Here is a 13,894-nt window from a genome sequence, read left to right on the forward strand (position 1 = left end):
TGATATTTTGTATCCAACATCCTTAAAGATCACATTATAACAAGGAGGTAGAAATGCATAAATCATTTATTGACATCGTCATAAATGAAACCCCGTCCATACCGAAACAGCCGATCCCAGTTGTTTCGTGCGAAAGCGAAACTGGACATCACAAACAACTCTCGTTACACTGAATTCCAATTTCTTGTTTCATAAGAAAATGGTTTTGACGAATGGATTTTACTTTTGAACTTTAATAACATCGTATTTCTATGTTTTATGGTGAGGTGTAGGCTGCATGGCCTTAACTAAGACGTCACAGACCGCCTCTGTTTGATGAGGTCGTAAAATGTTTCACAATGCATCTGACTGACTGGTTACACCTGATATGAGCTCATTCAGTGTAGTTCAGTAACGCACAATGAGATTGATATGATATCCGTTCAAACTTGAGACAGCCAAACTTTTCAAGCGGCAGAGCCTCGTTTTGAGATTTCCACCATTTCCCGGTTTCTTTTTGTCAGAGCTCGATGTACGACGCAGCACGCTGTACGACCCCTTTGCAAGGATTAGACGGAGCGTAGTGTCGCAGTATACTGATTAATATTAAGTGTCCAGTTATGAATCAGTAAATACACATCCTGGACTGGTTATTGCACTAAGACTGGGACTACCCATCCACCAGGGCAGCCACTGCAACAGAAAAGCTGGTTAGTGCATATTAAACCTCCTAACTCTGCCCATCTTTTCATGTTTTCAGATATATTCAGAACCCAGATCGCTTACAGATCCCTCTGCTATCAAGATGCTGAGTGCGGTACGTATGTTCAAAACACAACCTACGTGTACAGACATCCAGTAGACATTTTTTTTTATTTTGTTTTATTTTATTCATCAAAGTATGGACCCGGCCATTCATAAATTAGGGGTGACCATCCTGGCCCAATTAATTTGTGCGCTATTTTTATGTGCATTTGGGGAGGTCTGCGTTATGGGAATGAACCATCTTTTGTAATAGCTTTTTAGTTTGCTGACCCTATATGTATATTTGCTCATGTTTTGTTAATCAGCGTTCCTGGTCAGAGTTGAGTGGAGTTCTGATCCTTATGGTTGGTTGTCTTAGTAACACTTAATTGATCAAAATAAACTGTAAACGTTTACTTTTTCCTTGTACTGCTTTCTTATTTAATGAAATCTTGACCTAAGGATCCAAGTGCAGGCACATACCGTTTCAAACTGAATGCGCATGCCGCAAAGCGATCGCAGCGCAACGACTGTCGTAAGCCTGTGTTACCTGGCCGACATTTTCGAAGTTCTCTTAGCTATAGTTGTACGTTGAGGTTAATGTATGGCACTTACGACTATCTTACGGTCTATCTACGGTAGCTTTGTGAAGCGGGGCCCAGATTTGTAAAGCTGTAAAACACCTAGAAAATAAAAAAAATCCCAAATCAAATTCTTTGATCAATGTATTCATCCAGTACTAGCGTATATGTAATCCGAGGCATGGGGCTCAGAGAATAGCAAACAACTTGACTCCTTATGAAGAAAAAGACTGCATGCATGGCAACCAGACAGCTGTATGACAGCTTATAAGGTCAGAATGTGATCCCACCGCCCCACTTATACACATATGTACTAGCCCTTGTTATGGAGCTGTAGTTTAGAATGAAGATTACTCTACTCGTTGTAATGATAATCCTCATTATCTATTCCTTCTCTGCCGAGAACCTGTGAATGGAAATATCTTCCGCACTCACACAATATTTTCTGGAAATAACCGGCCATCCAGTAAACGGTTTGCATTCGTAAATACAACGAGCAAATATTCCTTTCAAAAGTATGTTGTTATTTCAGAGACTTACAATCCTGGTCATTCTGGCAGTGACTGTGGCAGTGGCTGTGGCTGTGACTACGACAGACCCGACAACCAGCTGCATATTGTGCCTACGCTCCTGCACCAACCAGGAGATGAACTGCAGATTTAACAGAACCATCTGCCCTAATGGTCCCCTGGAACCCAGCTGCATGTCTGTATGTAGCACTGAAGTCAGGAACTGTGATTCAGCATGTGACTGCAACTGATGGCTTGCACCAAATCAACTGGCTTTCACAGTGAATGACGTGTAAACATCACGTGCAATATACTACACGCACCTGAAAGCATTGTTGTTTTGTGTTTACTTCTACAACAGTTTTAGTGAGAGAGTGATGTTGTAAGGCTGGGTTTACAAAGTCTAATTGGTAATGAATGATTCGGATCATCATGAGTTTGGGAGTGATTTGATGTCACACCCACTGTAAACCGTATTTCTGTTATGTCCTTACGGACCCATGAAGGTCCGGGTAAAATAGGCCTTCAGCAACCCATGTTTGCCATAAAAGGCGAGTATGCTTGTCGTAAGAGACGACTAACGGGGCTTGGTTGACACGTGCCATCGGTCCCCAATTGCGCATATCGATGCTCATGCTGTTAATCATTGGACTATCTGTTCCAGACTCGATTATTTACAGATGGCCGCCATATAGCTGGAATATTGCTGTGTGCGGCGTAAAACTAAACTCACTCATTCACTTACCATGCCCTTACGTGTATGAGTGAGGAGCTTCAACCACTAGGTTACCCGTTCGCCTAAGGAATGAGGATAGTCCCTTGCTCTGTTGGAGCAAGAATCACAATAGGTTCAGACTTTAAATCCACTTGGAGCAGTCCTGAGGGGAAATAGGAAAATAAATCATCGTAATAAATGAGTTAGTCAGTTGAATTGATGCCGCTTTATCATAATCACAATGTTGATGATAATAAGAAAAAAACTAGTAGTAGAGATAGGCTATTTCCTCTCAAACTCAACATTGATGTGTTTATGGGAAATGCAGTAACCGAAATCACTGTCAGTTAAAAAAACACGGTCGTCCCTGTCTTCACACACCTCACCAGCATCCTTAGTGTGGAGTGAAAATGACATCTCTAGATGCAACCATTATTGCACACTCACTCACTCACTCACTCACTCACTCACTCACTCACTCACGCTATCGGTACGTGAAGGAAACCGTGCGGAACGCAATAAACAACAACAACAAAAAAGAACCAATATAAATTAACCCATCTAACACCGTAGGCCGAAAGCCGGTCAATACATCACCAGTCACTAGTCACTAGTCACCAGTCACCAGTCACCAGACACCGGAGGCCGACACATCGGACAGGGAGTAGTCACATCTAAATGATATTTAATTTCAGGAACCTAACTAACTTATGATTCATTTATCAAATCTATCACTCTTCATAGCGCCTGTAAACACTTACTGCATTTCAAATGGCCATATATTTTCGACAGGATTAGAATTATAAACTATTTTTCGTAATGTTATTGAAAACAAACATTCTCGCACACATGCATCGGGTTCACATCAGAGTTCTCAATGAGCAAATTAACAATGTTTTCAGGATTTAACTCAACAAATCAAATACACTGAAGAATAGAATCAACAACATTACTCATAAAAGTTGTCAACCGAGCATTATAACTTACTATTTCCATCTTTATTGTAAAAAAGTTAAGTGACATCTCCGCTTTCTTCACTTCGAACTTCACGCTTGGACATGATGTTTAATGCTAAAATATATGCATAAAGGTCATAACAATGAAATACATCCTTTAAGTTCCATTATGTACGTATGGGTGGTGAGTTTTTGTCTAACGCGTTCAGAATAACATGATTCTACCCAAAACTTTCGTCTGAATATATAGGGACAGTATCCACATCCATGTGTGATTTTGACCAATCACAATCCTTATAGCAGACTGATGCTCAGAGCTTTCGAACTATACCCGCCCTCAAACGAATCGCCTCACATGTTATTCACACGAAGCTTCGAAAACGGAGATATGTCACGCTGTTCACGTTACCGAACGTAATGTCACTGATATCGGGAAATACACGATCATATATATTATTTCAGAAATCTTTTTTATAATAATTTTCTGACAGTGTAAAAATGGATACATAAAAGAAAAAGGAAAGGAGAAATCATGACATTTTACAAATGGGAAAAAAATCGCCCCAGTTTCTGCTTCCTTTATGCTGGCATATAAATGTGTAAGCCTGCATTTTCATTAAAATAAACTTATTAAAGTTGTAGTCGTGTTGCTCGAATAACATGATAAACAATAACTTTCATATTCGTAAACTGTAGGTTTAGACCTTTCAAATAGTGTATGATATGTAGTAGCAATAATGGTTGATGAGTTGATATTTTCCTTCATCTTTGACCTCAGAGTCTTTGGGAACTCGGTGCCATGTCCGCATATGCCTGTGGTTGACTGGTACTGAATGACTTTACTTATAGAATTGACCAAGTTTACAAGTTAAAGTACAAAAAATCTAAAACGTGTCCATATATATTTAAGCTTCCAGAAATTTCTCTTCCTGAACCAGCTTAAACATGTATTTTGAAATCAGGATTTTGAGTATGCATAATACTGTTTCGAAAATCCCATTTCAAAGTAAGCCATAAATTCCAATATATATCATATTTAAATATCGTACCATTTATCAACGTAAAGTCAAGGTCACGATAAAGCTATTCTATATAAGTAAATAAACACCTAAGAGTAAGTTACGTACACTAATATCATAGTTTATAGAGGTTAAATTTGCAGTGATTTGGTAACTGTTTTCATCAAAGTTACATTTTAATAACGCTGGTAACGTGTGAGTAAAACAAGACATTTCAAAATGTATCTTTCAATGGCCGGTACCTGTAGTTCGGTTTATTGTATTCAGAGTTTCCGATCCATATATATAACACAACCGCATATGTACAATTGTGCAGCATGTGTCGGTTTGGGGTCAACAGTTATTTCTCTGATAGTTTGAATAAGGTGTATCTCTGATGTTTGCAAATATTACGTAAGGTGTTTTTCTCCATGCATTACATGACAATGTAATGACCCTTTAACCAGTGACGGAAACTGATGTTGCGGGTGCTTACTGACAACATAACACTGACTAATGCTTCAAATACGCTATGTAAAGTCAGCGTTATCTATAAATAGCGTTATCAACCATGATAACCTCGACCACGATCATTGACATGTTATCATTATGAAGACATATTCTCTAGGGGAAATCCATCCTCCCATCGTTTATTTACACATGATAACAAATTCATTTGATATATCATTGGAAACAAAGAAAATGATTTTTGGTAGGTAGGGTGTGACCGTTTTGACTTAAGTGTGTGACTAGGGAGTGTGTGGCTGCTCCGCCAGCAGCGCATGGGTGATCATCAGTTTCTTCTCCTGTGTCATCTCGATGTCATGGCCGACAACAAGTGTCATCCTGACGGTGACGTCATCAGGGTTATAAACCCCGAACATCGGCCACAGGGGCTGACTGCAGTCAACATTGTCTAAGGTCACCATTACTTTATTCTCATTTACATCTACAAAGGCAATCTTCTTCCTGCTATCATCATACACCACGCCGTAATGAAGTGTGGTTGAGGACTTTACGTCACCGAGAGCTACAGGAAGATGCAACACATGCTTGCGCTTCTTCCATATGTTCCTGCATATGCCGCCATGTGTGGGGCACTGGGAAATGGTTAGACAGTAGGAGTGATTCTGACCCCCTACTAATTCTATAGTGTCCAACACATCCCTTCTGCAGATGCCTGTTTCCAAGACAGACCGAGTGCCTCGAAGTGTCCTCTTCAAGCTGAGTCGAGCGATCATCTCCCAGTATTGCGGGTAGCCAGTCCTGGGGAGGGAATTGGTGCTGCAGGTACCCCGGTACATCTTCAGTCTCCCTTGCCGTGGAAGCCTGATGTCAGGTCTCCTGTTGACCAGATCGCCGTCCGCTGTGACGTTGACGTAGTCGAGATTGAATGCACCGGAATCATACTGTACGTGTATGCCTACAACATAATCCAAGATTACACAAAGATGCTGTATGAGTTGAATGGGTTGAACGCCTCTTTCAGCATTATGTCAAAGATACATCACCGCGTGTCAGCTTACCTGTAGGAGGTGAGAGAGTTAAGATTTACGCCCCACCCTGGAGTCGACCAGAGAATCTAGTGATCAACGTAATTGGGATACAATGACCAACCGATCCCGTTAGTTGCTTCTTCCGACAAGTTACTGAAGATCAATTCTAACCCTGCTCTTGACGTGTTACTTTTGGGGGTAAACTCTAAGGCTCGTAAACACCTACGACCCCTGGTATAGTGATGACACTTGTGGAAACCTACCGTCAATGGTTTCTGACTTGCTAAAGGGACGGCTAAAGCTACATGCCAATTCTATATACGACTTGGACACCATACACCCAGTTTTCACATAAAATACTAATTACATTGAAGAATACTTTCCAATATGACAGTCACATATTTGGTCTGAATAATGTTCCCTCAAGGAGGGAAGTACAATATATTGTGACAATATATTTAAGAAAATATTACACACACTGGAATTAGTGAAGTAAAATGAAGAGATCAAGCACTAGAAACTTACACTGTAGGATGACAGGAGCATGGTCCATGGCGGTGGTCTCCAGCAGGTGGTAGGTGACAGGAGCACCATCTGCGTGAAGTGAAAGTAAACCGTGAGCACAAATATTCCTCAGATTGTTTGTATGCATTTAAGAAACACCATAGAGATTAACTTTTCATAAACACACCCCTGATTCAACATTTCCAATATTCCTACCTGATTTCACGGTGTCTCCTCTGTTGGCACTCTTTTTGACTTGTTGTACATCCTTCTGGAGACAGACAACTTCCTGAAATGGAAAACAGGATGTAAAGCAAGGATGAAGAAACAATCCTGTTGCTAAAAACTAAATATCTGTTCAGTCATGTCAAAGTACAGATGTTGATTAACACACGTCTTACAATAGGTTGCTGCAGAATGTTTGATATGAGATGGGATAGATAGTGATTAACGCGTCCGCGTCCAAAGACTCGGGTTCGAGTCTCCACATGGGTACAATATGTGAAGCTCATTTCTGGTGCTCCGCGTCGTGATTGCTGGAATATTCCTTAAAGCGGTGTAAAACTAAGCTCGTTCACTCAGTCACTCACTCACTCAATGTACAGGCAATCTCAAAAGTAAATACAATGGGCTCAAAATTATATTATTTCAACAACCAGGTTTCAGCAAGGAATAACCATGCAGGCTTTATTGAAGACGTATCTACAAGACACCATGATGCAATCTCATCGTTAAAGATAGAATGAAGGGTTTCGTTATTTCAATCAGCTATATATTTGAAAGGAGATTCAACAAATGATGTAACATGTACATGGACACGCGTAAAAATGTGCATATGTGTTGCGTTCTCAGCGGTAATGTGACTTTAAATACTGATGTAAAAATGGAAGACAATCTCTCTTACTCGTCTGTCTTGGTTTCTGTTTGTATCACCAGCACGTGTAGTCACATGACCTGGAAGAGGAAAGCCTTCATATGAGTCCTCCACGTTAACATGAAAGAAACATTGGGTAAAGCTTGTTCAGTATTATATACACTGTACTGAGAAAGTAGGGACACATAGTTGTATACCTCTACACGCTCCATCTTCACTTGCAGATCCCACTTTGCTGATGTTGTCAATGTTGGATATTTTGTCATTCAGATCATCGAGTTTGTCCATGTTCAGGGCAAGAACTGGCGTTTCGTAGTTAGGAGGAACTGAGTCGATGCAGTTCTTGGTTTCCTCCTTCAATACCTTGTCAAGGGCCAACATGTCTGATTTGGAAGCATACTGCAGAGTCTTCCTTATGTAGTCTGAAGCCCCACTGCTTCTCATTTGATTGTCAGTAAATCTACCTTGCAGATTCTGGAGGTTGGACTTTATTTGCTTTGTCCGACCTGCAATATCGCTGATGCATTCTTTCTCCTTCTGGTCAAGTTGGTCCCTCAGAGAGTCAAATGTCTGTCTTATGGTCTTCTCAAGGGAGTTGAATGTGGTCTCGGTGACTTCAATATCTTTTCCGATCCTTTCAATTTGAGACTGTTGACGTGTCTGCAGCAAGGACATAGCTTGTGAGTGGTGTTCTATCTGTTGTTTGGTAGCCTCGGCAATGACAGTCAAGTCTGCAACGTCGTGGGAATCATGACCCTCTCGCATGCATCGATCACAGAGCAAAGTTTTACAGTCCTTGTCAAACCTATCAAGAGGATAAAATTTGTGAATACTACAGAAGGGGTGGCCGTCAATCTGAGAAGGCTCCATCTCTAGAAGGGTGTGGACAGAATGCATCTTGGTAGCTTTGAAGCTACTGTGAGTGTTCTGGCAGTATTCACAGAGGAACTCTTCACAATCCTGACACCAACACATAGCCTGGTTGCCGTCATCGTCATAGGTACAAAGAAGCGCCGTCGGGCGATGCTTGACTGTCAGGTAGAATACTTCCTTCTGTCTGATTGCATCCTTCTTGAGGGAAGTGTCTGTGAGGTTGACCTTTCTCTGACATGTACACATTATCACATCACCAGCCGCAGATGCCATACACGTTTCGCACACAGCGTGTAGACACGGCAGTAGGTAAGGGGCGGGGCCTTTCATGGTAAACTGCATCTGACATAATGAACACAGCGGGAATGTGTCCATTCTGAAACATAAAACACAGTTCAAAGTCGCTGCCTGGGAATGCCTGATTTGTTTCATAGTTTGATTATTTTCTTTGATGTGTGTCAAGATGATCATTTGTTGTTGATGATGATGAAGACGACGACGACGACGATGATGATGATGATGATGATGATGATGATGATGATGATGATTATGAAGGCTGAACTTATCTTAAAATTATTTTTCGAACAATAACCGGGACACTCATTGGAAAACCAAAATTAAATACAATCATTTGACCACATGCTGAATGATGTGTACAGCATGTGACCACAATAGTCAGGCCAGTGTGTTGTTCAACACGTAGTCAATTACAATGTAATCAGTCACAAACTCATCAGCACTTCATGTACAGTATCAAGAACCGACAGATATTTAGTAACATGTAGTTTCAGAATTACCTCGCGAATCTCTCCTTCCTGAACATTGTTGCATATTTCGCATCTCACATACAGGTCCTGAAGGACGCCCTGCTGGACTCAGTTTTATACTGATGTCTCTACCGCATCTATATCTATACGTAGATAAGAGATACACCTCCCACATAGATAGCAGCTGCCCACGTGAGGCTCAATGAATGAGCTGTGATATACTGAGCGTATTGAGATACATCAGTTGTTTCGTAATACGCAGCATACCTGGAGCAAGTCTCTGTTTGATGATATACGCCTACGCGCTATTGTCTGGTCAAACTCCTCACAGTTTTATGTTTCAGGACCACTGGGCTGTCGTAACGCTGCGACTGTCAATACTTTAACACAAACAGTCGTAGTATTGTCAACGGTACTCTGGTAAAATGTTTGTACGTTTAATGAACAAACAAAACAGATTTTTATCAATAGAAATATGAATGATGTAGGAATTACATTTTGTGTCCAGTTAATGTCATTCAGGTTTACCACAACAATACCAGTTGCACGACTGCCATTTAGTTGGAGCAGCGGTGGCTGAGTGGGTTAGATCACTGAGTTTCTGCTCTGGTGATGAGGAAACTGATTCTGGGTTCGTATCCCAAATGGGACCTTACCTGACAAATGTACTATAATCTGTACTGTAATATAGCATGTCGAGTTGATTACATAAAGTATGTACGCTTTCTGTATAATCGAATAGAAATTATGCACTGTCACTTATCGCTATGATACCAACAGCATAAACCCAAACTCACTTGCACTCTCACTAATCAGTCAAGGGTCGATTGCTGGGATGGATTTCAAGGAAGATTTCGTGTGACTAAATTGCTAAATGTTATCGCGGGCCACTGAGGTATGTCGGACTGGTTTAAGATCGGAATACTTGAATAATGTACACAATCGTTTTGTAACTGCGTAATTCCATGCTCATAATATCAATCACTGGATTGCTTGGACGAGAGTCGAATGACTACAGCCCGTCATTATATTGCGACAATGAGGGTTGAAAGACAAGCACTGACAGAATTTTGGCAACGTTTGGAGAAGAGTGTATCCCAGTAATATAAGACCTTCTCATACCCAAGTCCTTTGGTTATCCAAAACGTTCTCCCTCGCATCATCCCTCAGGTTGATATGGTCTATGGCAAGTGGTCCTCACGTTTGTCCATTTTCCAAAGATGTTTGACTTGTCAACGAGAAACAGCTCTCTCTGCCCGCTCCTCAAGAATTTAGTGAAAAATATTTTTCGAACCGAAGCGAGGGAAGCACGTTGGTAACCTTTGCTCACTTCGTTCGCATATAAGAAGACTGGCCATATTGTATATGCTGCGCAACCCCATTTAAGCTACAGTTTGCCTGTGATCTACACAACTGGGATACGATGGCATAAATTAAACAAGTCATTATCAATCGATCCCGTTAGTTGCATCTTACAAGTATTTATAACTGAAGATCAATTCGAACCCGGATCCTCATGGGTAACCTGAATCGGAAAGGTAAGCATAACACTTTGAGAACGCAAAGCTTAGGCACATCAATTTACAGGCTAAGACATGTATCAGCTGAACCAACAGATCACCCTCACATTATATGTTATCTGATCTGCCACAACAACCCAACAACCATGTCAGTAACTGAGTGCTTGAATGTCTATCATTTCTCTACCTGGAGTCTTTGGTGGCTTTGTGGTTTACGTGTTCGCTCGTTCGGGTTCGCCTCCCCAGATGGAATAACGTTGGGAACCATTTTTCTGGTGTCTGCTGATAATACGGGAAGCGGTATAAACGCTTTCACTCACATAGTCGATCATGTTCGCCATAGAAGTGTGTGTGACTAATTTCAGCTGTCGTTTCAGAACATGATATAATCTTCTCATTGTGGGTTGATATAACCCTACACCCATGCTTGCCGTGAAAGGCAACTATGCTTGTCGTAAGGGGCGACTAACGGGATCGGGTGGTCAGGCTCGCTGACCTGGTTGACAAATGTCATTGGTTCCCAATTGCGCAGATCGATGCTCATGTTGTTGATCACTGGATTGTGTGGTCCAGACTCGATTATTTACAGACGGCCGCCATATAGCTGGAATATTGCTGAGTGCGGCGTAAAACTAAACTCACTCACTCACTGATATAACCATACCCGACTATGAAGGTATCTATCGTCTTAAGCCATTCTTTCGTGATACTGAACGGTTTTGACTGTTAATGTGAATAATCCTTATGTCACAAACAAGCATGCACCAGGTGAAAACTGGTTCTAGCTGTGAGGATTTGTTTTAAATCTAGTCCCTAAATGACTAAAAGTCAAACTGATTTAATTCTCGATTTAATTTTGCAGGAAGTTGAAAATGAAGCATCGGTTCTCGAAAATAGTTACACATTCTGGGTCTGACAATCCAGTGACTGACATCGTGAATATCGATGTATGCAATTGGTATACGATGATACACGTCAACCAAGTCAAGTAGTCTGACCACCCCATCCCGTTAGTCGCCTCTTACGACCAGAATGGGTTCCTGAGCACCAAATCTAACCTGTATGAGTACGTCCAAATCAAAGTTTCTCAAAGAGGACAGACACATCAGTAAAACGTGTCAGTTAGCTCTCATTAAGGTCACTGCCAATATCATTTTGATATTATTTATTTCCCAGATGAGATTAATCGTCGGTATGTATTGCATTAGACACCACCATGTTTAATGTAACAAAGTACTAGTTTGCTATTAACCAATATTGTGTTGACATTTACGCTTGAGTCTTATTGCCTAACACCAATTCTTTGTAAAGGGGAGCCATTTATTAATATTGCTGTCGCACTTAAACTGTAGCCTCAGGAGTTAGGCTGCGTATTAAAAAAATATATTTGCTGTTAAACATCAACCCAGAGGCGACATAAACAAAGTTAAATGGCACGCCTTCATGCTTATCTAACTATCCACAGACGTTCATATGGACTGATTTTATTACAAAAAGCTTGTCACACGGGGTACCTATCTGTACAATGTAACCCGTGATAGAGAATCCAAAAAACGTTTTTGAAATTGCATTTTTAATATTGTATAAAGTTGTCCTCTCAGGAGAAAATAAAAGAATGGCTTTTAAACATGATTATTTTTAGCGTAGATTACCTTTTTTACATTCTTTGCAGTATGTGCGTAATCTACTTTACTGTTGAACTACCAATATCTACAACACGCAAACACCTTGCTAAAATTCTTAAAATGATGTGAAATACCTGAAGTAGTATTTAGGAACATGTGTTAAAGCTAAACAGCCGATAACGGCAAATACCCTACAATAAAAGCATAAGTTTATATCATTTAGTTTTTTCAAGATGTAATCTATATGACCTACATATATCATATGCAACATAAAATGCTGGAATTAACGGACAATAGCGAGGCAAGTGCTTGAAGAGGCAGCAAATTACAGTAATATGTCACAGATGATCACAGTCTGTGACACTCAATACACGTAAATGTAATCTCTGTGATGTAATATACGCGATGTGATGTGATCCATCTGGCAACTACCTTCGTGTCATATACAACTAACACCTATCAGTAATACAATACCTACTATGCAAACCCCAGCCAATGTTAAATCAATGCATTTGCCAGGTTATGTTTCTAAGCCGTCTTGACCTTGGTAACGTCATTACATTAAAGTGTAAACATTCTTTACATTGTCGGACACCCTCATATCATACTTCGATACTTTTCCATGGCATCTATTTATATTGTTTCATCAATACATAATGTCCATTGGTTTGTAATAATTTATGACAATACGTGCATCGTAAGCTAGAGAGCTATGGTACAATGAGGGGTAACAAAGATTACCATAAATGTCATTTTTCAGTTTCCTCATCTGGTGCCTTCTCCAAGCAAGAATGTTACATTGATTTCTGGCAAATAGTGGATGATATTAAGTACAAGGCAAACTTTTGTTCCGGATTTGTTTCATGTTACATTACAATGACTGAAACAATATGTCCAGGCCGATTACTTATGGTGTAACGTAGACTGCCTGGTTTCAATCACTTTTCTACGTTGCCTCTTTGAGATGTACCTTTTCTAAAGTTAAAAGCTGTATCCCACCAACTGTCGTTGAGTTTGATGGAGAGAGTTGTACTTCTTTAAACGGGAATACATTCATGTTTTCGTAATCTGAGTTATTCGATTTGTCACGGAAATCAAGGAGATTACAAAACAAAAAAGACTGTAACGGGTAGAGGAACGCACCCAACACCCCTCCCCCACCCCGAACCCCCCTTTTGTCCTGAATTTTGTTAAATAACCAATGAAACTCGGGTGAACTCTCACTACTGTGCACCCACGACCCCCAACCCCACCCACCCCCCACCCCCTTTTTCAAAAAGCTGTGTCTGCCCCTGGTTTCCCTGATTATAAAATTGTAGTGAGAGGCAGACGACATTTTATCTTCAAAATAAAATAAAATTTACATGGTAGTAGGATAAATCCCTGTCGGCTCGGGTAACGCTGCTACAGAGAGGCGTACATCAGACCTCATTGCACTCGAGAGAGACAGTTTACAGTTTTCTGATTTCTACATGTGGAACCGTTCTGCTGTGTCTGACAGCTCTGCTGAGACTGTTCCACTCGTTTAGCATGGCAGAACCATGGGCCGCGAAAACGATGGACGCACTAATGCACACAGACACATTAGTGCATGCAGACAGACAGACAGACACACACACACACACACACACACACACACACATGTATGATCTAGCGATTGAAGCGGGCCTAAAATGATAAAAGTAAGTCCCCTTGAACGTGACTGCCTTGCACCACAGACAATAGTGCGTGAGGAATCAACGTGACCGTCTGA

The 13,894-nt window shown here is 40.8% G+C and overlaps 1 protein-coding gene across 1 annotated transcript; it reads right to left on the bottom strand.

Annotated features, from left to right (window-relative positions):
* Positions 1-4,735: 4,735 nt before the first annotated feature.
* LOC137282411 (E3 ubiquitin-protein ligase TRIM56-like) lies at positions 4,736-9,151 on the bottom strand. Its single transcript, XM_067814158.1, has 6 exons — positions 9,027-9,151; positions 7,554-8,605; positions 7,387-7,436; positions 6,699-6,771; positions 6,504-6,572; positions 4,736-5,905 (listed from the first exon to the last, which is right to left on the bottom strand). The coding sequence occupies exons 1-6, from the start codon at positions 9,050-9,052 to the stop codon at positions 5,232-5,234; spliced, it is 1,944 nt and encodes a 647-aa protein (XP_067670259.1). The 5' UTR covers positions 9,053-9,151; the 3' UTR covers positions 4,736-5,231.
* Positions 9,152-13,894: the final 4,743 nt, after the last annotated feature.

The sequence above is a fragment of the Haliotis asinina genome, chromosome 4 (genome assembly GCF_037392515.1).
Source record: "Haliotis asinina isolate JCU_RB_2024 chromosome 4, JCU_Hal_asi_v2, whole genome shotgun sequence".
In the NCBI taxonomy this organism is placed as follows: domain Eukaryota; kingdom Metazoa; phylum Mollusca; class Gastropoda; order Lepetellida; family Haliotidae; genus Haliotis; species Haliotis asinina.